Source organism: Protopterus annectens, chromosome 13.part0 (assembly GCF_019279795.1).
Source record: "Protopterus annectens isolate FY-2018-M chromosome 13.part0, PAN1.0, whole genome shotgun sequence".
Taxonomy (NCBI): Eukaryota; Metazoa; Chordata; order Ceratodontiformes; family Protopteridae; genus Protopterus; species Protopterus annectens.
The window spans coordinates 138,600,678-138,623,276 of NC_056747.1; the positions used below are offsets into that span (position 1 = coordinate 138,600,678).

General features: G+C 37.9%; 1 protein-coding gene across 1 annotated transcript in view; it reads right to left on the reverse strand.

The window, feature by feature from the left end:
* The window catches only part of LOC122787848 (solute carrier family 35 member E1-like), a 122,047-nt gene extending 100,704 nt beyond the window's left edge, over nucleotides 1–21,343 (reverse strand). The window contains exons 1-2 of the mRNA XM_044054764.1: nucleotides 21,308–21,343; nucleotides 18,652–18,777 (exon numbers count right to left, since the gene is read on the reverse strand). Of these exons, the coding sequence (XP_043910699.1) occupies nucleotides 18,652–18,777; nucleotides 21,308–21,343 (162 nt within the window). The remainder of the gene's footprint in view (nucleotides 1–18,651; nucleotides 18,778–21,307) is intronic.
* Between the last annotated feature and the right edge of the window lie 1,256 nt (nucleotides 21,344–22,599).

Sequence of the window (22,599 nt, forward strand, 5' to 3'; positions counted from 1 at the left end):
CAGAAGGCAAAATCTAAATCACCAACACAAAACACTACATTAACAGTTGTGGAAAGGTCAGCAATAATGACGTCATTTTAAACATAATAATTTTAGAGCTACATTTATATGTAAAAGATCTGAACATGTGTGTGTGCGTGTGCATATATATGTGTATGTACATACATACACATGTACATCTATACAGGGCTGTTTAATCTGAGTATCCTACTACCAAGCAAATAAAGACCTGTGAGTCTGGAGAGGGTCTTGGGAAGACTCAAAGGACCTGTGTGTAATAGGAGCAAAGGCAATCCAGGAGGCATTTATGTGAAGGAAAAGACCTGCACTCCCACATGTATGGCAGTGTAAAGAGAAGCTACTTGTATGTAAACACTGTTTATTACTAATCAGCTATTTTGCCAAAACCCTGTGTGCAACTTTAACTGATCTTGCTAGGACCATAAGTGAAAGGGAAATTCTGAATGTAAAAGCTTACTGCATTTGGGCTGAACTGTGTTTGCCAAAAGATGCGTGGTTAATTTGCTTTGCCCAAGTCATTAAAACAAGCATATTTATTTATCTTGTAATTAAAGTGGATTTAAAGCATCAACAGCTGGCTTCAGCATTTACTCTATGGTTTGCCGGCGTTTTCAGAAGTTAAAATAAATGCAGTTGGCCTTGGCATGGGTTCAGACAGTTATCCTCAAATAACAACAGATGGCTGATAACTGCATTTGATTAACTGACTGCCTGAAAACTGTTTAATCTTGACAGAGCTGGACTTGCACCAAGAGTAATTCAATCTCTCTTTCTGTAGCACGTCAGTCATGAATTTCTTAGCCATATATTCAAATAAGATCAGTAGCTCTTTTGCCCAGTAGTTGGTAATACCAGTGCAGCCACTGCTACTTGACAGAGCCATCACAGATATAGAACCTGACAATTTTGTTTTGCTTTCTTTGCATAAGTGTTTTGGTTAAGAGGATTGGGTGTTAAATTGTTTAACGGTCCTTTTAAATGTTCAGTTATGTTCCACGTACAAGAGCATTATTTTCTTGGACTTCTGAATTTCTTGGTTGTTCCACTGCCATCACATTTTCCAAGAAACACTTCCAATAATCTACAAGAGAATTTAAAGGGTTTTACTTTGCTCATTCATCCTGAGAATGATTGCAGGCTTTATTTTAAGAGTAGGACACCAGAAAGCTTTGTGAAAAGAAGTATTTTCTAGCCTTGTATTAAGTGATGGAATCGGACATTAAAGGTGAAGCACGAAGCTATAAAACGGAAAGCAATAAAGATATTCTGTTTCACAACAGCTGTCTACTGTACTAATACATTCACACAATATGCAAATGAACAAAAACGTATACATATAAAGTGGATATAAAAAGTGTCCATACCCCTGTTAAAATGCCAGGGTTTTGTGATATAAAAAAGGGACCACAATAAATCATTTAAAACTTTTCCCACCTTTAATGTGACCTTCAACCTGTACAATTCAACTGAAAAACAAATCTGTTAGGAGAAAAAATATAAAAAATAAAAAACTTACAATAAGCTGGTTGCATAAGTGTGCACACCCTTAAACTAATACTTTGTTGAAGCAGCTTTTGATTTAATTACAGCATTCAGCCTTCTTGGGTAAACACCCCCCATCAATTAGAGAGACTCTGATTAACCCCAAGTAAAGTTCAACTGTCCTAGTAGGATTTTCCTGACATTTACTCAGTTGCCTGCTACAGCAAAATCCATGGTTCACAGAGAGCTTACAAAGAATCAAAGGGATCTCATTGTTGAAAGGTACAAAAAAATTTCCACAGCACTGGCTATACCATGGAACACAGTGAAGACAGTCATCAAAAATGGGAGAAAATATGGGACAACAGTGATGTTGCAAAGAACTGGACGTCCCTCCAAAATTGATGAAAAGACCAGACGAAAACTGGTCAGGGAGGCTGCCAAGAGACCTACAGCAACACTGAAGGAGCTGCAGGAATTTCTGGCAAGTACTGATTGTGTACTATATGTGACAACAATCTCCCGTATTCTCCACCTCTGGACTATGGGGTAGAAAGCAAGACGGAAGCCTTTTCTTACACAGAAAAACATCCAGACCCAGATAAAATTTGCAAAACAATTCAGCAAGTCGCCCAGAAGCTTGTGGGAAAATGTGTTATGGTCTGATGAGACCAAGGCTGAACTTTTTGGCCATAATTACAAAAGGTATGTTTGGTGCAAAAGCAATACTTCACATCACCAAAAAAACACCATCCCCACAGTGAAGCATGGTGGTGGCAGCATCATGCTTTGGGGTTGCTTTTCTTCAGCAGGAACTGGGGCTTTAGTCAAGGTGGAGGGAATTATGAACAGTTCCAAATACTAGTCACTTTTGGCCCAAAACCTTCAGGCATCTGCTAGAATGCTGACAATCAAAAGGAATTTCACCTTTCAACACGACAATGACCCCAAGCATACATCCAAATCAACAAAAGAATGGCTTCATCAGAAGAAAATTAAAGTTTTGGAATGGCCCAGCCAGAGTCCAGACCTAAATCCAATACAAAATCTGTGGGGTAACCTGAAGAGGGAGATGCCTCACAATCGGACAGATTTGGAGCGATTTTGCAAGGAAGAATGGGTAAATATTGCCAAGTCAAGATTTGCCATATTGATAGACTCCTACCCAAGAAGACTGAATGCTGTAATTAAATCAAAAAGTTCTTCAACAAAGTATTAGTTTAAGGGTGTACACACTTATGCAATCAGCTTATTGTAAGTTTTTTAATTTTTATATTTTTCCCATAACATATTTGCTTGTTTTTCATTTGAATTGTACAGGTTATAGGTCACATTAAAGGTGGGAAAAGTTTTGAAATTATTTATTGTGGCCTTATTTTTTATATCACAAAAACCTGGTATTTTAACAGGGGTGTGTACACTTTTTATATCCACTGCACTTTCAAAGCTTGCTAATGTGTGCTCTTCTCAGACTAGATTTAAAGATCATGTGCAAACTGAGAACTTGTATTATACAGCAACATTTTTGGGGTGGCTTAAATTAAAATAAAACAACAAATGTCCACAGTTTCATAAAAATAGTACCTAAATGAAATACTTTTCTGAGGCACTTTGAGAAAATGGATTTAAAATTAAAGGGGCATGCCCTAGAAACAATGTCCATACTTTAAAAAACAAACATTTCCTAAAACTGGACACAACTAAGGTCAAAGGTGAAAAACACATGTAGTTAACTATATTAAAATAATCATATTTCTTAAGCCTGATGAGTCATTTCCAGAAACAGTCTGAAAGACAAGTTTCAACTTTAGAGAGCAGCTTACTTTCTAAATATGTTTACAAAAGCTCAAAGTACTAGAGAATAAACAAATGTATAAAATCAAATAAGCATTTGAAACATTACTCCTAGCAAGTACAGTTACAGAGTATAAAGCATAAGAAAGTGTAATAGCAAGAATAAACAAAAAGCAACAGAAGTGTGCCATATAAACAAATGTTTGTGGGTACTATATAGAACACTACACACTGCAAAATAAAAAAAAACAGACAGTTGTAAGAAATTCATATAAATACTAGGAAGGATCTGTAAAGCAGTGGCTATGTGAGGACTGCAACAGCAGTTTGAAAGGTGAACAGTTGAAGATATAAAACTGAGGCAACACGATGAATAATCAGTCTGCCAAGCAAGCAAAACCGGAAAAGCAGTGCAGCAAGTTACAAACAAGGGGGTAGGCACACAGTCCTGGGTGTTCCCATTCTACTGGCTTCAAGCCACACATGGCCCCAGAAACTGCCTGTAATTAAAGTAAATATAGATAGAGCATGAAAAGGACAGTGTTCAGAGTCCAAGAAAGCACACACACACAAGGCAGAAGTATATAAAAATCTTAGTTTTACTATTCTAACTGGAAAAAAAAAAGAATCGAAATAGAACAAAAAATCACAAGCTTCTCAGAATTATGAACAATTTCCCTCTCTCAGCCTTTCAATTAGCAGGCTGCAATTAAAAGTCCATGACTGCATGCCTCAATCATGCATTAATTCTGCCACTACACCAAAGTAATTTCACCAGATATACAACCAGCAGTGCCAACAGTGCAACAGGTAGCACACTTGCCTATGGTGTCAAAGGCTGTGGGTTCAATTTTACACCAGGAAGATGGACTGCTGACACTTCACTGCAGCAAAGGGGGGTGCTGCACTCCAGAGTGTGTTGTCCTTCAGATGACATGTTAAACAGAGGTCGTCATCTGCCTTTTTTTTTTAAGGTCCCGTCTGCTTGAGTTGGTGGAAGCTTACGCAAGAGATCCCAAGACACCTAATGAAAAGAGTAGGGTATGTTTCCAGCTCCCTGGGCAAATTTGCCCTAGTACTACAATACCACCTGTGGTCTCCCCTGGAAAGACTCCATTAGCCTAGTGGGGCTAACCTGGTCATCAAAGGATACATAAAGAAAGAAAAAAACTTCACTTCTTGCCACAGCTGGACTGGTATCAACATTTCTCGAGGGTAATCCTCTTTGCTGCTCATCACATGATGCTCGAGTTCTCTTTCCATTCCCTCCAGGCGATTTTCTTTTGTACAAACTTAACAGGCAATCAGTGCCTTGTTAAGTAGCTAGTAGTGTTGCCTAGCTATAAAATTACGAGAATGTTCCCACAAAATATACACTTCATCATATCAAAGGCACACTAACCTTTGTTTCAAAGACCAACATACTACAATATATGTATGAATGCAAATATCAACGTTACTGGACCAAACTCATAGCCTAGAATGGCCTTCGAAGAGTTTGCTACCAACATACTTAGGTTGAAATATTTTACTCACAAACCTTATCCTTAATGGAATTAAATCCCACCACCTCCCTGCTCTAAAATGAAATTAATTCATTATAACATTAGTTTTGCTTATTTTTTTTATCTACAAACAGGCCATTATTTCTTGTTCTTAATAAATGCCCCTTTTTGGTAATTGCAATACTTGCACTATATGTCATTATATATACTTTCATAAATGAAAGTTAAACTCCCCTGAACCAATCTGTAGTTTTTAATGAAAAGTGACAATGTCGCCAACCTATTCTTAAATTTTATGTTACTCAAACCTCTGATTTGCTTAGTAAAATCTCTCTACATCCTTTCAAGTTTTCTTAATTGTGTTTAACTACACATACAAATAGCTACCCAGGTTTCATTACTGGTCTGATAACTGATTTACACAGACAGAGCAATACCTTTTTTTCTCTTTTTTTTCTTTCAACTAGTGAAAGTTTTAAAATATTTATTTCTATTGTCATGGAAACAGATTTGTCCCCAAGAAAAATATATTAATCATAATATGGTCCCTAACGATTTCAACAGTGGTCGTGATCAAGTTTTCATTGCAGGATAAACTTGAAACTGCCACTTCCACAATGCATGATTCTTGTCTTCTTAATATTAAACACCACTTGACTGGATAAAGCCCAATAATCAAATGCATCCAAATAACTAGGTACTGTGTACTGATCCTCAATATTTATTATTGAGCCTATTTTGAATCATTCACGTATTTATTTAACCAAATCTTACTAGCTCATAGAAAACTAGTCATGAATATTCCAAAGAATTTAGTAACCAAAAACGATCCTTGCGGTACACCACACTTGATCACCTTCTCATCTGATATAATCTGATCAGTTCTCACCTGCACTTTCTTTGATCTAACCAGTTTTAATACTGCCTCATTACAAACATATTTATGTTGTCCTCTGTCATCAAGGTCAAGATAATTTCATGCTGGACTAGACTGCAAGCCTTAGCTGGGTCCAAACAGGTGACATCAACAAAGTCCAAAATCCCAAGGCTTCCCACACAGACTAGTATAAGTAGATGAAGTTGGTTAAGCAACAGCGACTTGAAACAAACCCTCACTGATTTACATCTTGCTTAAGGCAGAGTTGCAACAATATTTTTTGTTACTCTTTCAAAGCAGCATCCTAAAATACACATCAGATTTATAGGTCTGTAATTATTAACAAGTGTGGGATACCCCCAACCCTTTAGGTACCGAAGTAAAGCCTCCTTCTACACATTACAGAAATAACCTGCATATAATGATTTTTGGAAAAGATGCAGTAAATGGGGCAATACATTTTATGACCGATCCAAGAATAAATCCACTGATACTATCTGGCCCTGCTGCAGTACTGGGCTTTATCAACTTAAATGCATTCTTCACACCTGTGTAAGACAATGCAGGACATAACTCCAAACCCAGGGAAGGTGTACCGGAACATAATCCACCCTCTTTGCTTGTGTGTTGAAAAAGTTGTTTAAAAACAGTAACCAGAACTTTAGGATCTGTAACTGAAGTGTCACCCACTACAATGTTAGGGCTGAACTTAATGATTGTTGTAGTACTATACTGCCCTGAGTGTCTAACAATGGTTTCTTATTATCCATAGTGTGACTGGCTAAGCTTTCCTCACATTTACACCTTGTATACCTCATAAGCCTCCTAAAGCTACTTCCGGACTTTTTGCATCTGTCTCAGTTTTCTTTGCAAGGCTGCTGCTTATACTTTTTCCAAAAATACTTAATTTCCTAGCTTTATCCATAAAGATTTATTTCACAATGACAGCAAGTTGCATGACGGTTTATTAGAAACTAAAGGCACTTCTCTATTAAGTGATGACTGTTTGTAGAATTTCTCCCAACCTACTTAATATTTACAGAGCACATATGTTCCCAATTACAAGCTTTCAGCTTATCACAAATCAGTTGCCAGTCAATTCTAGAAAACACTCTCCTGATTCCCTGGCCCTCTTGGCATGCCTCCACTGTATGCACATGTATATTCAGCTTATCACAAATCTGTAGGCAGTCAATTCTAGAAAACACTCTCCTGATTCCCTGGCTCTCTTGGCATGCCTCCACTGTATGCGCATGTATATTATGGGGGGACTGAATTTAGCTGCAACACCCAAATGTCGACATTCACAGCGTCAACCAGAAAATGCTGGCATTGCAAATATTGACACACTACTATGCATGCACCAAGCAAAAGCATTAGTGCTTGCAAAAATAAAAGTAAATGCATTGGCTTTTGCAGTGCCTCTCACAACCCCTGCTAGTTACATGTGCCATCTTCAAGCTTTCACAATGTTGGGGAAAGGGCATATTCCTCAACCCCAAGAATTGTGCGATTTCACACGTGTCGACTGTTTAGTCAACTAAATTTTGCTGACTAAATACATGTTGACCAAAGCCAGCACTGAAGAAATAAAGTATTACCATACACATGCACAGACGTACACACATGCACACACACTTCCTAATATAGAGCAATTTATCAATCTCCTTTAACAAACATAAAAATAGAACACGACTTAAGTGAAAATATTTTATTAAGAGTTTCACATATTAAAACAAATTACACACAAACTTGAGCTACGAGCTGTCTATATGCACTGAAGACAAACCGAGAAAAAACATACTATAAGATTAACTATGACGACTCACTCTTCAGATCCTTTCACTGATGGAATGGAAGTATATAGATTAGAAAAGATGAGTGCTTTCATCCCAAGTCTGGACTTCATCTGACCACTAAATTCATACTAAAACTATGAACTACAAATGAAGCTTTGCACTGAATACTGTAAACATCTCAGGGTTGTAAGTCCATCAAAAGGAAATCTATTAGGTATAGGGCTTACAAGGGTCCGAGGCTGAAAGGAGAGCAGATGTTCACTGCTCGGACACTAATGTCGATGCCACAAAGTCCCAGCAAGACATTCACAAATGGGAATGGCCAGGAGGAGCAAACAGTGGAGATGCAACGGAAAGAACAGCTCATTTTACTAAGTGAGAATAACCTTCTTCCAGGTCTACCATTCTAAACAATCATACACGGTCTGAGGTCGTTGAGGTCGTTTAACTTTAAGGCAGCAATGTTAAAGCATTTGCCACTAACAACATTAAGGTGGAAGGAGTACAGGCAGATAACTGGGTAGTGGGCATCTACTCAGAAAGGAAACTTATGTACTAAGCAAAAGGAGCCTGTACTATGAGAGCTTACGTTATCAGAGGAAGTTGAGTGCTAGTAGGCAACAATCAGACTATTAAAAAAATGTGCAGCTAGTCAGAGTAAGTGAAATTAATGGGGGTACTGCAAATCCTTCCATATTTATAACCCCCATGCCCCATAACATGGTAATGACCTGGATATTTCGATTCCGGCAATAAAGGATATTAAAATACAGTGGGCTCACACACTCCATCTTAATTCTTTATGTTGTGTATAGAAAAATGTGAACTATGCCTTTATGTGCAAAGGGACATTTGCTGACCAATTTCAGACAACACTTTAATAAAGCAATCAATTATATTGCTTAACTGATGAGACATTAGCAAACAGTTATGTGATGTACCTAAAAAGAAGTTGCCTGTTCAAAGCAGACGGAGTAGTAAATTCCTTATTCGGAGGTTCATGGTGGGACAGAACAGGGGCTCATTGTGGATGTACCCAGGAGAAATGTGAGGTAATGAACATTCTCTGTGAAATAGAAGCTAGGGCCTGCTCCTATCATTTGTCATTTAAACAACCTGTTTGCTGGAAGGCCTATAAGACACAGTATATACATGGAGGAAATAACCCCTTAGTACAATTTCTTTATTTGCAGAAAATCCAAGTGCTTTGTTGTTTTTGTTTTCCTTTGCTACCAAATGATCGATTTTTATATAAAGCCTGCCTCCATTATCTTTCAGACTACATACCATGATCCAAAATAACGTAGCAGTGAGCATTAGTCCATAAAATAGTGAAGGTTTTTTGAGCAGAAGGGAAAAATACTCATATAAACTCTCCTTAGACACAAAAGATGAAGCAAAAGAAACTGTATAAAGGACCCTCTCTGTTAGTCCCACAAGCTTTCAACGGCTTCCTTCTTTCTGTACTCCTTCTGGATGTCTAAATTTCTACGTTTTTTCTGGAACGTCTTCTCCTTGACTACAGGATTTTCCCCAGAACCACTGTTCCAGGCACAAACCTTTCCTACATTTAGAGGGCAGCTCCTCTAAAAAGGTCACTCACTCACAGCCATCTTTTACAAACCACTATAAAGGAATAAATGCTCATTAAAAACAATTCCTTTGGGAAGCCTATCTAGTTAATTTACAAATATAGCTATCTTAAAGAAGCAATAATATTTACACTGGCATTATTTACATCATGTCCTTTCAGTTTTACAGCATTTTGAGACATCCTCAGTGTACTATCAGTGTATTAATATACTGAAACAAACCATCAAAGCTAGCAGGTTCCACTGAACCTATAAAAGGTCATAAAACCTACAGAAAATATTTAAAATTGCATTTTTGCAGGGAGGAGGCATGCCTTCTCCATCCCCTCATCATACTTGCTGCCAGTACAGTAGGGAAAAGGACAAATTCCATTACCTTCCACAAATCACACTGCAAGTTAGCAGTGTACATGCACCCAAATTACAGATTCAGTTACCCAGTTAAACTCCAGTGAGCTGCACTTTGCCAATCAATCAGTAACAGTAACTGAAGAAACAAACCTTCATTCTAATGCTAACACTGAAATCTGACGAAAGCAGAATCATTTAAATGAATGACACCATATATATTTTTACATATGTCTGTATATCCGTGCAAGCATCTATGACTATATATATATTTTGTGTGTGTGTGTGTGCGTGTCTGAATTTACACACATACGTGTATGTATATTCATGCACAGGTCAACAGTGTACCAAGTAAACGATATTGCTAAGTTGTACTCAGCAGCTGGAATGAGTAAAAAACTTCAAATCAGCGAACTTGACCAAATGTTTTCACTCAACCACTTGAAAACTTGACCAAATGTTTTCACTCAACCACTTGAAAACTTGACCAAATGTTTTCACTCAACCACTTGAAAACTTGACCAAATGTTTTCACTCAACCACTTGAAAATTCTAAGGGATGCATTTTAATCTGTTTTAAGGTATCTAACAGCGAATAACATAAAAGCAGTGAGAACTATGTTGACTCTTTGCTTAGAGAACACAAATAGGAGCGTCAGCAAGCTGAACACTTGCATAAGGATTACAGAAAACAAAAAATTTAAATTACTATTTTTTTTCCATGCGTTAAAACTGAGCAGATAGCCATTATGATGTTGTTCTTTCGGCTTTTCCCGGTTAGGGGTCGCCACAGCGGAACTCCGGTCTGCTAATGATTGGCAGTAGATTTTTACGGTGCTGAGGTGCCAGCTCGACGCCCAACCTTCAACGAAGGCACGCCCATTCACGCATATCTTTCGAATGCCACTCGACTGTGGGGAGGACATGCAGACTCCACACAGAAGGTGCTCCAGCTGATAATCGAACGGGAGAACCTCTTGCTGTGAGGAGACAATGCTACCAGCTGCACCACCGCGGCTTCCTTGCAGTGAAAACAAAATCTTTCAGGAAAGTCAGGTGAGTACTTTAGGTATCCCATTTTTTTTATTCTAGAAGGAAATAGTCACTGAAAATGCACTATATTAGTTCTCAACTGCATCTCATTTTACTGTCATAAATACAAGCACAGTGAGGCCATATCCTAAGGGGGGAGGCAGCTGCTTCCACAGCCTTTTTACAGATGTGAGGTTACAATGCTAACTTCAGCCCTTACATTTATCAACAATGATAAACTATAAACCTGATACCTGTCAGAAGAGGTGGATCATCATTTACCAAATGGGGAAGGCACAGGTGCATGTGGCATGCTCAGTGGTGACAGAACTCCAATGAAGGCGTGTTTATTAGCTGTGTTTTAACATTTATGTTTTTGAGGAACAAGCTAACATAAAAGATCTAAAAAGCTTTTTGCAGCACCTTGAACATAAAATTATAAATCTTGAGTTAAGATCCAGAAGGTATCATTTTAACTTAACTGGAATTCCTGAACACTGGGCTTTACAACATGCACTTTTACATTTATTTTAGTTTTTACCACTACTTTGCATAAGGATTTATCTGAGGTAGTGTCCACATTTCATACATTCTGTTTACAGAGTGGACTTCCTTAAGGTAGGCACCAATAGGCTCATGATGGCTAAATTCTTTTCTATTTCTTCCTGTGCTCTCTCCACATGGATCCTGCTCAATGGCTCATCTACATTCGACAACTGCCTATTCATTTGCTATAAAAGGAGCCAGGTATTCCTGGGCTAGACAACAGCCCTACAATTCATGTTACTTTCCTGGAACCCCCATCGGCCCCACATTCCCCGGTGAGAGTCAGGCAGTATGGAGCTGGCCAGTTTGCTTTGTCCTGCAAATGGCTTGCTTTCTCTGTGGCAGCACCCCCCCTCCCATGCTGCACTGCTCCTTTCATCTCACAATCAGTACCGCCAGGGAGGCATGCCCCCTTCCCTTCGGCTGCTTAGTGCAAGTACACTACAAAGTGATCTCAGTCAGGCTGGAACTTTACTGCATGAACACCTAGTGCTCTTGTCACCTGTCACCACTGTGATGAGTCAGTGATGCCTCCCTCCCCTTAGGATGGGCTGGAGCCAGTAGCATCCATAAACTCCCATCCTCCGTGGCCAGCTGTTATAGGTACCTTTGAGACTTGTCAAATTCAGGTCACCTGCAATGCAGTTACGGTTTTATCCCTTTAAGCCAAGGAGCTGGTGAGATGGTGAAATTCTTATCCATAACTAAAAAGAAAATCTAGTTTTGCAAGACATTAAAGTAAAAAACTACTGGTAAACCAAGATTCTGTCTAAAGTTTTCAGGATTTACTTTCACATGTGATTGAAAAATAAATACTTCTTTTTACTGACGTAAGAAAACTACTGCTCAGGAGCAAATAGACATTTCTTTTACTGCTTTGTAATTTTCATTTCAATCCTCAAGAACATGGAAAATTAACTGAGGACCTTACGCTTATTTCAATCGTATGCCTTCCCTACACAGTCAAGGCTCATAGGTAGTTACTAGGCATGCATTCCAGGAGACCATTAAGGTGCCTAGCTCAAATTCTCAACTGGCCCAAAGCACCTTCTGATAAATAACTTGCTCAAGGTCACACAGTTGGCAATTGAAGGGTGAAGGAATCAAATGCTGTACCACAGGAAGTAACTCGCAGCCTTAAGTCTAACCGACAGACATGTCACTTAAATGGGCTACTTGGTGTGTTCTGTCCCCAATGTTTCATAACTAAACACTGACAATCGTTTTACTTTTAATAGGGGTAGTACACTGTGGCAACACTGTGGTCAAATCTGGCTTATTTTATCTTGAAATCTCTGTTACATTAGCATCACTGAATATAAATGGGATCAGCCACTCTACTAAATGTAACCAGTTATTCAGGCTATTACACCATATGACCATAACTATTACATTATTACAAGAACTTCGTCTGGTTGCTGATAAATAATTTGTACAAAAAAATAATGCTTATCCTCAATTTAATTCTTTATATAAAAATCCAGAGGGTTTCTTGGTTTGTTGCACAACACTGGATTCTAGATGTCTACAAGACTAAATGCTCTGTATTAAATGAACTACAAGGGAAAGGTTTCACTTTTACTTTAGGTTCAGTTTATGGACCTTTTGAGAATCGCTTATGATCTTCTTACAGGATTTGTCCACTGGTCTGTATCATCTTCAAGTAAACTGTACATTTTTAGCTAGGGACTCTAGTACAATTCTAAACACCTCTATTCATGATAAGAATGCGATAACAGGTTGAGTACAATTAGACATTCTGACTTGTCCGCTTCATAGTTTGACAAATATCTGGATGCTTGTATATAATTCAAAACTTGGTTATACTCCTACAAACATGAAATTTGAGATATTCCCAGTTCATTTCTAAAAACTCAGCTGTTCATTTTCATTACTGCCAGCTCATTACATGCTTCAGTACATAGCCGAATAGTACATTTAGGATGAGCATGAGCAAAATGCGTTCATTACATTTTTTATCTTTACAGTGATTATTTTTCTTTCGTTTTTTCCCGGTTAGGGGTCGCCACAGCGGATCACCTGTCCGTTCATGATTGGCAGTGGAGTTTTACGGTGTCGAGTTGCCAGCCCAGCGCCCAACCTTTCACAGAAGGCACACGCACTCACGCCTAGGGCCAGTTTAGAGTGTCCAATCCACCTACAGCATGTCTTTGGGATGTGGGAAGAAACCGAAGCACCCGGAGGAAACCCACGCGACCACAGGGAGGACATGCAGATTCCGCACAGAAGGCACCCCAGCTGAGGATCGAACCGGAGAACCTCTTGCTGTGAGGTGGCAATGTTAACCACTGCACCACCACGGCCCACCCTTTACAGTGATATTACCAATAAAAAGAGAGTTTTCGATTCTGAATACTTCAGCAGTTAAATTTGCCAAAATTACCTGATTTCAAACTTGCTACATGTTCTTTACTGATTTCAAACTTGCTATGTGTTCTTTATTTCAATGTCTTGCAACATGTTTTAAGATATTGCAAAATGGTCAATTTAATTCTCTTATAGAAGTTATATAATTAACTAAAGGCAATTTGTCAAAAATAAGGTAAGTGTGTTGTTTTAATGAATGATACAGTAAACCTGATAAAAATTGCTGCCTTTTTCTAAACAAAAGAGGTGTTTATTACTCGGAAAAACTTTACTTTTTGCAGAGCAAAGTTTTACTTAGCTTTGCACAGGAAAAAAAAATATATACAAATGCTCTAAATACAAAAAGTGGAACAAGTAAGGATTCTAAATTAATAGCAGATATTTTTGTAGATTTGTATTCTAATATATTCCCACTTTTGTATGGGAATGTAGTCAGGCACCATAAGATAAAGTAAATGACATTCCAGCAAGCATCTCTCTCATCTGTCAGACTTTTGCAGAATGTCCAAATTTTTGCCTCATATTTTTGGTCTGTTCCTTATAAAAATTTGTGGTTTTCTGGCATATCAGTGAGGACTGACTTCAGTAATGACATTCATTTGCGTTTCAAACTTCATATTCGTCACAAAATGCATGCTAACACAAATCCTGTTATTTTAGCAACTTTCTAATTTTGTAAGAGCAGTATTTAAAATCTGTTAGTTTTCAGCCTTTGTTAACCCCATTACATTTGGCTTTGTCCAAACTTCTTGTGCTAAGAGGTTGAGAGGTGTGCAAGCATATATACAGTTCACATAGTCAGAAGAGTTGCTTAAAAAGTAATCAATAAATTAAATGGAGACTACATACCTGACCCTGACATACTGTTGAATGTATTCTGTATAACTGTAGACATCTTCTGACCCCAATTTTGACTTTTTTCATTTTATGACTACACTTAAATATACACCAGACAAATACTTCACATTAGCTGAGAATATAGTACTATTTAAGTCTAACAAAGATTCTCAAAAAAGGGTGAGTGTTCATACAATTTCTTTGCTTAATACTTATTGCAAAATAAGTACAAATCTAATACAATGTTTCTACTTTTCCCCATCAGATAACAGATCAGTTTCAATTTGGTTTTGTTCCAGGCATGAACATGTCTTTCATAAACTTATCAATAAAAGCACTAACTTTTCAGCCTTATCCATTATTTCATAAAGACTTCCCTGGTCTTAGCTGAGGCTTAGAAGGCTTTTTAAAAACAAGAGTACAAATGTTTCAGATTACTGAAAAACTATATGTCCTGGCAGGTGTTTACAATATAAGCCTTATTTTTTCCACACTTTTTTACATCAATAAATGGACGCAATTCCAATATTAAAAAGCAGCATGTCTGGGTCTGGCATGAAATGTCCTTTGTAGCATATAGTTTATATTCTTTCCTTAAATCCTCTTTTAGCTAGCTATTTGAGATCACAAGAGACTGATCCTATAAGGCTTTGAATATACATTTGTTGCTTTTGCAGATGATGTATTAACAGTGTCAGACGTACAAAAATCTAGTCAAGCTTTTTACAATAGTTGGACAGTTTATTAATTCAGACATAACAAAAGGTGTTAGTTTTTTTACCCAGTATTGGAAAATATGTATTCCTTACAAAGAACGTTTAATAAGTTTTATGGGGGTGGACTAGTTTTTTTCACCAATAAAATTTCAAGTGTCTAAGTTATACAATAAAGCCTTTGTTTACATATATGAAAACTTCTGTGAAAAATGCTGCCCTTTTTGGTATGTACAAATGTCTTAAATATGAAATTAGAGGCAGACTGGATCTTACTGGAAAAACACTGTTGCTTCCAATATGTAATTGATGTGCTAAACCCTAGGAAGAAATGGAGAAAATGTTTGGGGAAAGGGGGATTTCCCCTCAAACTGTGGGGCATTTTGTCAGCAACATAAATAAAGCAGGCAATCATGTTCCTGGATCCATGGGGACATATTTTTTCTCAGTATTGGGTACACTTGTACAAATGGTTTGGAATAGTTCAATTGACATTTTCTCAGCTTTTTGAAGGGAATAGTTATAGTAAGCTACCCAAGGATCTGAAATTAACACGATTGGGCATGCCTTCGTTGAAGGTTGAATGTCGAGCTGGCACCTCGGCGTTCGTGAAAATCTACTGCCAATCATTAGCGGACCGGAGTTCCGCTGTGGCGACTCCTAACCGGGAAAAGCCTAAAGACAAACAAACAAGCATCTAATGAAAACAATCATTTTTCATACCCTTTCACAGACCTCAAATTCCTGTTTTATACTTGATTCCTACTTCTTCAGTAACGTCTGTTTTGTCCCTTTTTTTTTTTTGATCCCCTTGGACCTCTTTCGTACCATCCCAATTCCCTGTGCCCCAAATTGACTCCTAATCAACCAGCCATCCTCCTACTCCCCCCATTTACTCTGGTGTTGCTGGGGCCAGTTGTGGACTTTAGAGGAATCACGGGAGGCTTGGCTGTCTGTGCTTCCATTTGGTAATTTTTATGCCCCACCCACTTTACCTTTCCCTTCCACCCCACACTTGTTGATTATGCTTCAGGTCAACTCCTTTCTTGGGATTACAAGCCCTTTACATGGCATCAGTAAAGAGCACCCTTGCCCCAGGATGGGCATAGACATCCATCCCTGCTGCTCCCTATCAGACACCAGAGGTGCTAATCGATCCCAGGTAGGCTGGCCATTGTGAGAGCTTTATCTCGCTATGTCACCGGAGTGACTCATGTTTTACTCAAGACCAATGAAAATTTGTTAAACCTTATTTACATAAGTATGGCTAAACTCAATAAGTAATTACTAGGCATTGGTCTGTGAGGCTCTTTAGAAGTCCAGCCATACATTTCCATGAAGTTTTTTTTAGCTTTTATGTTTACGTCCAAATAAGCCAGAGATGAGCTGAACATTTAAATGTTGTCTGTATCAAGAGGGACAATAGCATATGGCAACAATCGCTTTCCAAATCTTTATCCTCTTGTGGTGCAAAAATTTAGGGGCAAAAAAAGGTTAGGAAAATGGACTGCATGGTTTCTTATGTTTTGTTTAGTAATAGTGCTACATTACTGAAATGTTTCTTGTCAAAGTTTATTTTTAAGTTTATACCTCTTAAAAGATGTTTTTATATAAATGTGGGCAACTGGGCTCCAGCGACCAAAATGGTGGACCTGCCTCAAATTGACATTACTCTCTCAAATCTCAAGCTGTTTACAAATATTAAATTGCAATTATATCTACAGGTCTGGCTATTAGTAATGAACAGTTACAGTTTTATAAGACATCTGAAAATAACAATTTTATCTTCTTAACCACTGAAAGGTTAATACTTGCCATCTGTTCCAACAACAAAATGGTAAAGATAGGACAAGTTTAAAAAAAACTGTTAAGGAGCATAATCTCAAGTTTCATCTTGTAAGAACTTCTTCACATCTCATCAGCTTCACTGCCTTCTGCAAGAGTTCCACTTAAAGAAAGTACATCGACATGAAGTGTTTGCTGTTAACAGTCGAAAGTAATGGCGGAACCTTCACAGGAGTATACTCCTAATTTAAGTCCCCTGAAATCCAAAGCCACTGTTTCTGTCAAATAAATAGTCAATTTTATTACAAGGAAAGAAACTAATGTTGAGCAGAAGAAGGTTTACGTGTGCAAAGCTCCATCAATTGTGTACAGTTTCACGTGATCAACAATGCCAGTCCAAAGCTGGCTGTGATCAAAGTACAAGAAATCTCAAATTATTACCTGCTACAACAGAACCACCCACGTTAAAGATATCAGTGAAGTCCAGATACACCAAGATGGCTGTCAAGTTTTCCTGTTATCCCTTTTATAAAATTGGATTAAGTTTGACTAACAGCACTTTCTGCCATAAAGTCCTGGAAATGTATACTCTCAAGAAAGTAGCCGGCTTTCCCCCTCAGGATTCTTTCTAAAACTTTATGCTAACATGTGTGGAGCTTCTCAGATTCTTACTGCTCCTACTGTAAGCTTGCTATTCGCCAATCACAAGGGAAATACAGCACTGGTCACTAGTCTGTGGAAGATCTCTGTCATGGGGTCTGCTAGCACATTAACCAGATTTCCCATGATGCTGGAAAGGACTCCCATTAGGTCCTTCTGCTTTGTCCTCCCTATAGGCAGACAATTCTCTTTCCACCTCCTCCTCGACTATTTTGGAGTCTTACTCTCCTTACTCGGCTCTAGTTCCCTCCCATCATGCCACTTTCACTTTTCTTTCCTGCATGAACTGAAGCAAGGTACTTATTTTGAACTCACCTGAACCTGAAAAATAAAAGATGTGATAAACAGCACAGAGGTCCCCATTTATCTCCTACCTGGGACACCTGATATACCTACAAACGTTGTAGTTAATGGGTGGAGGTAACAGATTCTTATGAAAAACCAGTGCAGAACCTTTACCTGGTCCCTTTTGTGACTGAAACAGGAATTCTATAGAGAATTCAGATTTGCCTGCTGATAACCTATCTAGGTTCCTATTTATTTAAAAGGCTGTTAGATGGGTGAAACCTTTTCCCTGGTAAGAGCAATAAAACATACCCGTTTCAAAAAAGGCCTGGTAGTCTATCCAGACCATCTTAGTCAGAAAATGGCAATGAAACCATAAAAAGGTAAACTGTGATATTATTACCTTAACAAATGTAGCACAATTAACATGCATAAAGTCTGATGTGCTACCAAACATGCTGATGAAATCAGATAGCTTAAATATTTCCTGAACTAGAACAAGTTATACAGGGTGTTCTTTGGATAAGAAAGAGGGGTACAGTACGTCCTGAATACTCAGCGGTTACATCTAGGCAGAACATTTTGATTCAGAGCTCTGGGAAGTACAAGTAAATATCTACGTCAAGCTGGTTTCAAGCCTCCCAGTCATGGTTACCTCATCTTGAAGTTTCTTAACGTCTGAGCTATCTGCAATGCTTCTGGCACCGCTGCTGCTTCTTGGATTTTAAATTCGTTCTTAAAGTTTTCATTTTGTGTGTTTGAAGTTTTTATTTCAAATTGCATCAAACCTTAAAATTTTAATCTTCCATGTTCAGAGTTCTTTTCTGCTTGTTTGTATGTAAAAATAACTAAAGCAAAGCAAAACATCTTGAAGCTGGGCACATAATTACTTAAGCTTCACCAACCGAAAACAGCTATTTTTCAAAGTCACTTAATTAAGCAGAAGCAGAAATCTGTTGTAAAAGAATAGTGCTAACTTATACTTACCATATCAGTGTCAACTAAAAATGACGATAGATCAATTAAGACCCAGGTAGGGATCATAAAGAAAACAGCATGGTATCCCAGAATACTCAGCAGTCGAAGATGATGTATTCGAGAATCTCTCAACACCTAGAAAAAAGGATACAAAGAAAGCTTAAGAAAGTCAGAAAATACGTCAAAGTTGATATTTTTCTAGTATTTATGGTCTTGAAATATTCAACCATCTCATTATGTGCCTTTCTTCAATCCTACGAAACCTACAGTAATAAAATATATTTTTCATCAATTCTGATATCAGCCGTCAACTCACAATAATCTGATACTCCGTTTCCAAAGGGAATGATGGGACCGGACCATTGATAGTGGTTGCAATAGGATGCATATTTTGGTTTGGCAACTATAACTGGTTAATGAGGGGTAGCAATACTATAGATAGACAGACTCCTTTTAGTTGTTTCATCAGTTCTTTCAGAAACAGAAGTGAAGGACCTGACGGTGTGGGCAGTTTTTCAAACACTTGCATTCATCCCACAACAACCAAATGGCAGATTATCACAGCCAGGTGTCGTCCTACCCAGACATACCAGAGAACCATAAAACATTTAAGCCCTTGTGACAAACTTCAATTGTCCAAATAAATTAACTTTCTTTAATCCATACCCATTGTAGAGGGTTAGAGGTCACATCTAATAAAACCAAGTAGTCAGCCAATCCCATCCAGTCACACACACTTGCACAGTAACTCCAGTATTTGAGACTGAAAGTACAGAAGTGTCTGACTGGCGGCTATTTAAGTTCAGAAATGGCATGACAATGATGCACAGAGTTTGAAGCCAGTCTCCATTTGTTGATGGTAGCAAGAACACTTTCATACATTAGCAACAGTAGCACAATGTCCTCAGTCATATGTACCTGGCAGCACGGCCCCAGGTGGAAATTTCTTCCAGATGTCACAATACAACGATGCAAGCACTGGTTATCGAAGACCAAGTACTGGGTAGCTGAAATAGGACACTTCTGAAGTAAGAATTAGCTGTACTGGACAGGTACAAATTTTCACAACCTTATTTTTTAAACCTTCAGCTACCATTACCTCATTACTGACAAAGTTCAATACCAGGTTATTCTGAGAATGAGGGCTGTAGATATTTTATTCTTTTTAATCTGGGGATTAATTTGACAACACAAAAATTCTGCAACATCATCAAACTGTATCAGCAAGGAAATGACACTGGTAGACCACAGCTGGTCTACAAAAACAGCAGGGAATAAATAACATTTCTGAAGCACACTTTCCAGGATATCAGCATGAAATGAAACAGCACAATGTATCTCAACTTATTTACATCTAGCTTGAAATAAAACACCCAAGTGAAAATATCAGAATGTTAGACTAAATCTGTAAAGCAGCAAGGTGTGGCAGGCTGTGTCAAATGCCTTTGACAAACCTAGAAGAAGAGGTCCTGCACATCAAACTCCTCTCAAGAGGGTCAGCTCTGAGAAGCAGTACATCAGGTCTGTGAACTTTTATGCATCTGTGTGGCATGACATTGATAAATTGTATTAGTTTTACAGGATCTGTTCAATTCACTATTTATCAAGCCAGACTAATCAATACCAATTATAACACAAATGCAAACATGCATACCAGGGAGTTAAACACAACACTTGTCTCATATTCCTTTCTTATGTGCAGAACGGAGTCATTCTGCACTCCAATGAGGGCCCCACTTTGTTTTCCTCATTTTAGAAAGTAAAAGATTACAAATTCACACATTTTTACAAATCAGTTTTTCATGACAAACTTCCAGTTTACAGTAAAACACAATGAAAATCTCAATCAGCTTTCTTTAAGCCTTACTGTATATACATAAAGACAAATTCAAGTAATAGCAATGTGTACTGTCTACACCATCACTTCCTAAAAATGCATGCATCTTAGACAACATAATTAGAGGTCTCAGTCCCTAATTAACACATTCCAACACTTGCTAGTAAACTTAAACATTAAAGCTGTAGTACTGAGCGGTTTGGTTCTCATGTAGTATATTTAACAGCCACCTAGAACAGGAAGCCACGGTTAACTATAGCTTTACAAAATAAAGTTCTGTGGTCTAGACTTCTGGCTATTTTTTTTTTTATTAAAAAAGAACACACCAAACATCTAGCTTAATGCTGCTGTTTAACTCATGAACTGGGTGGAATATGTACATTCTGTTTGCAAATGGAGAAGACTTTCTAGGCAGGTGCATTTCTTTTCAGAGATTTTGGGCTTCATCACATTCACACAGATAAATTTTACTGCCAAATCTATGCACAGTATCTACTAGCCACACCAGTCAGTCCTCTCTAGTCTGCAGCGTCTGCAGTGTCCATTACGTTTTATGGAGGACTTGCAATTAACATTACGCTATGAGGGTATCTTTCATTTTTTTTTTTTTATTTGTGAGGTTAGTCCAAATCTGTTGCCAGTGAAAAGCTTTTCTGCAGAGCTGCACTGACTTCATTTGTCTTATAGTAGCCATCATATTAACTTCTCCATCTCCTGAGTAACATGTCAGAAATTGTTTTGATACCAATGTTAATTATGTTTAGTAAGTAGATGTCTTTAGCGTGCATTAGCTTCACTGACTCCTACCAAAGAATAGCACCTTCTTACTTGTACATTTACAGAAATCTTACTATTGTAGGTCATATTGTCTCTGTAAAACAAAGGATTTCAATGTAACTGGATCAGAGCACAGGACGTCCCCGTATTAGATTCCGGGCAGTTTCTGAAGAAGATTTTTTTCTAGGTGGAAAAAAAAAACTATTTTTTGCTTCTAACAATTTTATCTTGCATTGCATCAATTGTATATACTGTATTACTATTTTGTATTATGCTTTCTTTGTATTATGTATTTGTTTTTCTTTTTATGTTACTTTGATTCTTTGTATTATTCTGGAGCTTTTCTCCCCAGGACTCCATTGAAAACAAGCTCTTCATGGTCCAATGGACTATCCTGGAAAACAAACTACAAATAAAAAGAATAAAAATAAGAATAAGGCAAGGTGATGCAACATACAAGACTCTTTGCCTAGTGGGCTTTTAGCTTTTGAGAACTTTTATTTGAGTCTATGAAGAAAAAGTCACTGATACCATACCTTACCATCTAGGCAAAAATCTAACCAGCTCATGTAAGTATACGGGGAGGGAGAGAATTTAATCTGCTCAGAGTGATAAACACAATCCTTTTTCAACATGTAACATTCACAGCTGCTACCTACAGGGAGGGATTAACCAAAAACCACCTCTACTGTCACAAAAAAGCTTACGGTGAGACAGCATGTTGTTTGCCCTCTTAGACAAACGATAGTACATTTTTTCTAGTTTGAATAATCGCTTATTAAAGACAGAAAACGAGGCATGCCATAGTACATGTACAATCTTTGGTAACAGCATCATGTTGAACTCCACTACTCTACTTAAGTTTGAGGTGATTCAAGAAATGAATTCTGGTAGAAAAATTCATAAATCAAAGTCACCACAAAGGCAAAATCAGATTGAAACCTTTCATTGAAGTAAGTGTTATTAAATCTTAAATCTGATGAAGTCTAGTTTCACTGAAAGCCGAAAGCACTATTTTATTATTCGCCTAATAAGGGACAAGGAGAGAGATGAGATAGCATAGTTGGATCTAGAATACATCCCTTTAATAATCAGCTAGTCCAGGTAGAAGGATTTTATAGTGACAGCTGAATACATGGTGGTCACCATTTACAAACGTGCCTAGGTCCCTAAGAGCTGTACAGATTCCTGGTAGGGGCCCTGGTGTTTATATGGTAGGTGTACAGGTACTCATGTTTTCCAAAGGATACAATACTACACTTTTTTAGCACTCAGCTGTAGAGCACAGTCCTAGTGCCATTTGTTTGTACATTAGCCTCTATTGTAGGACTGCTCCAAATCTG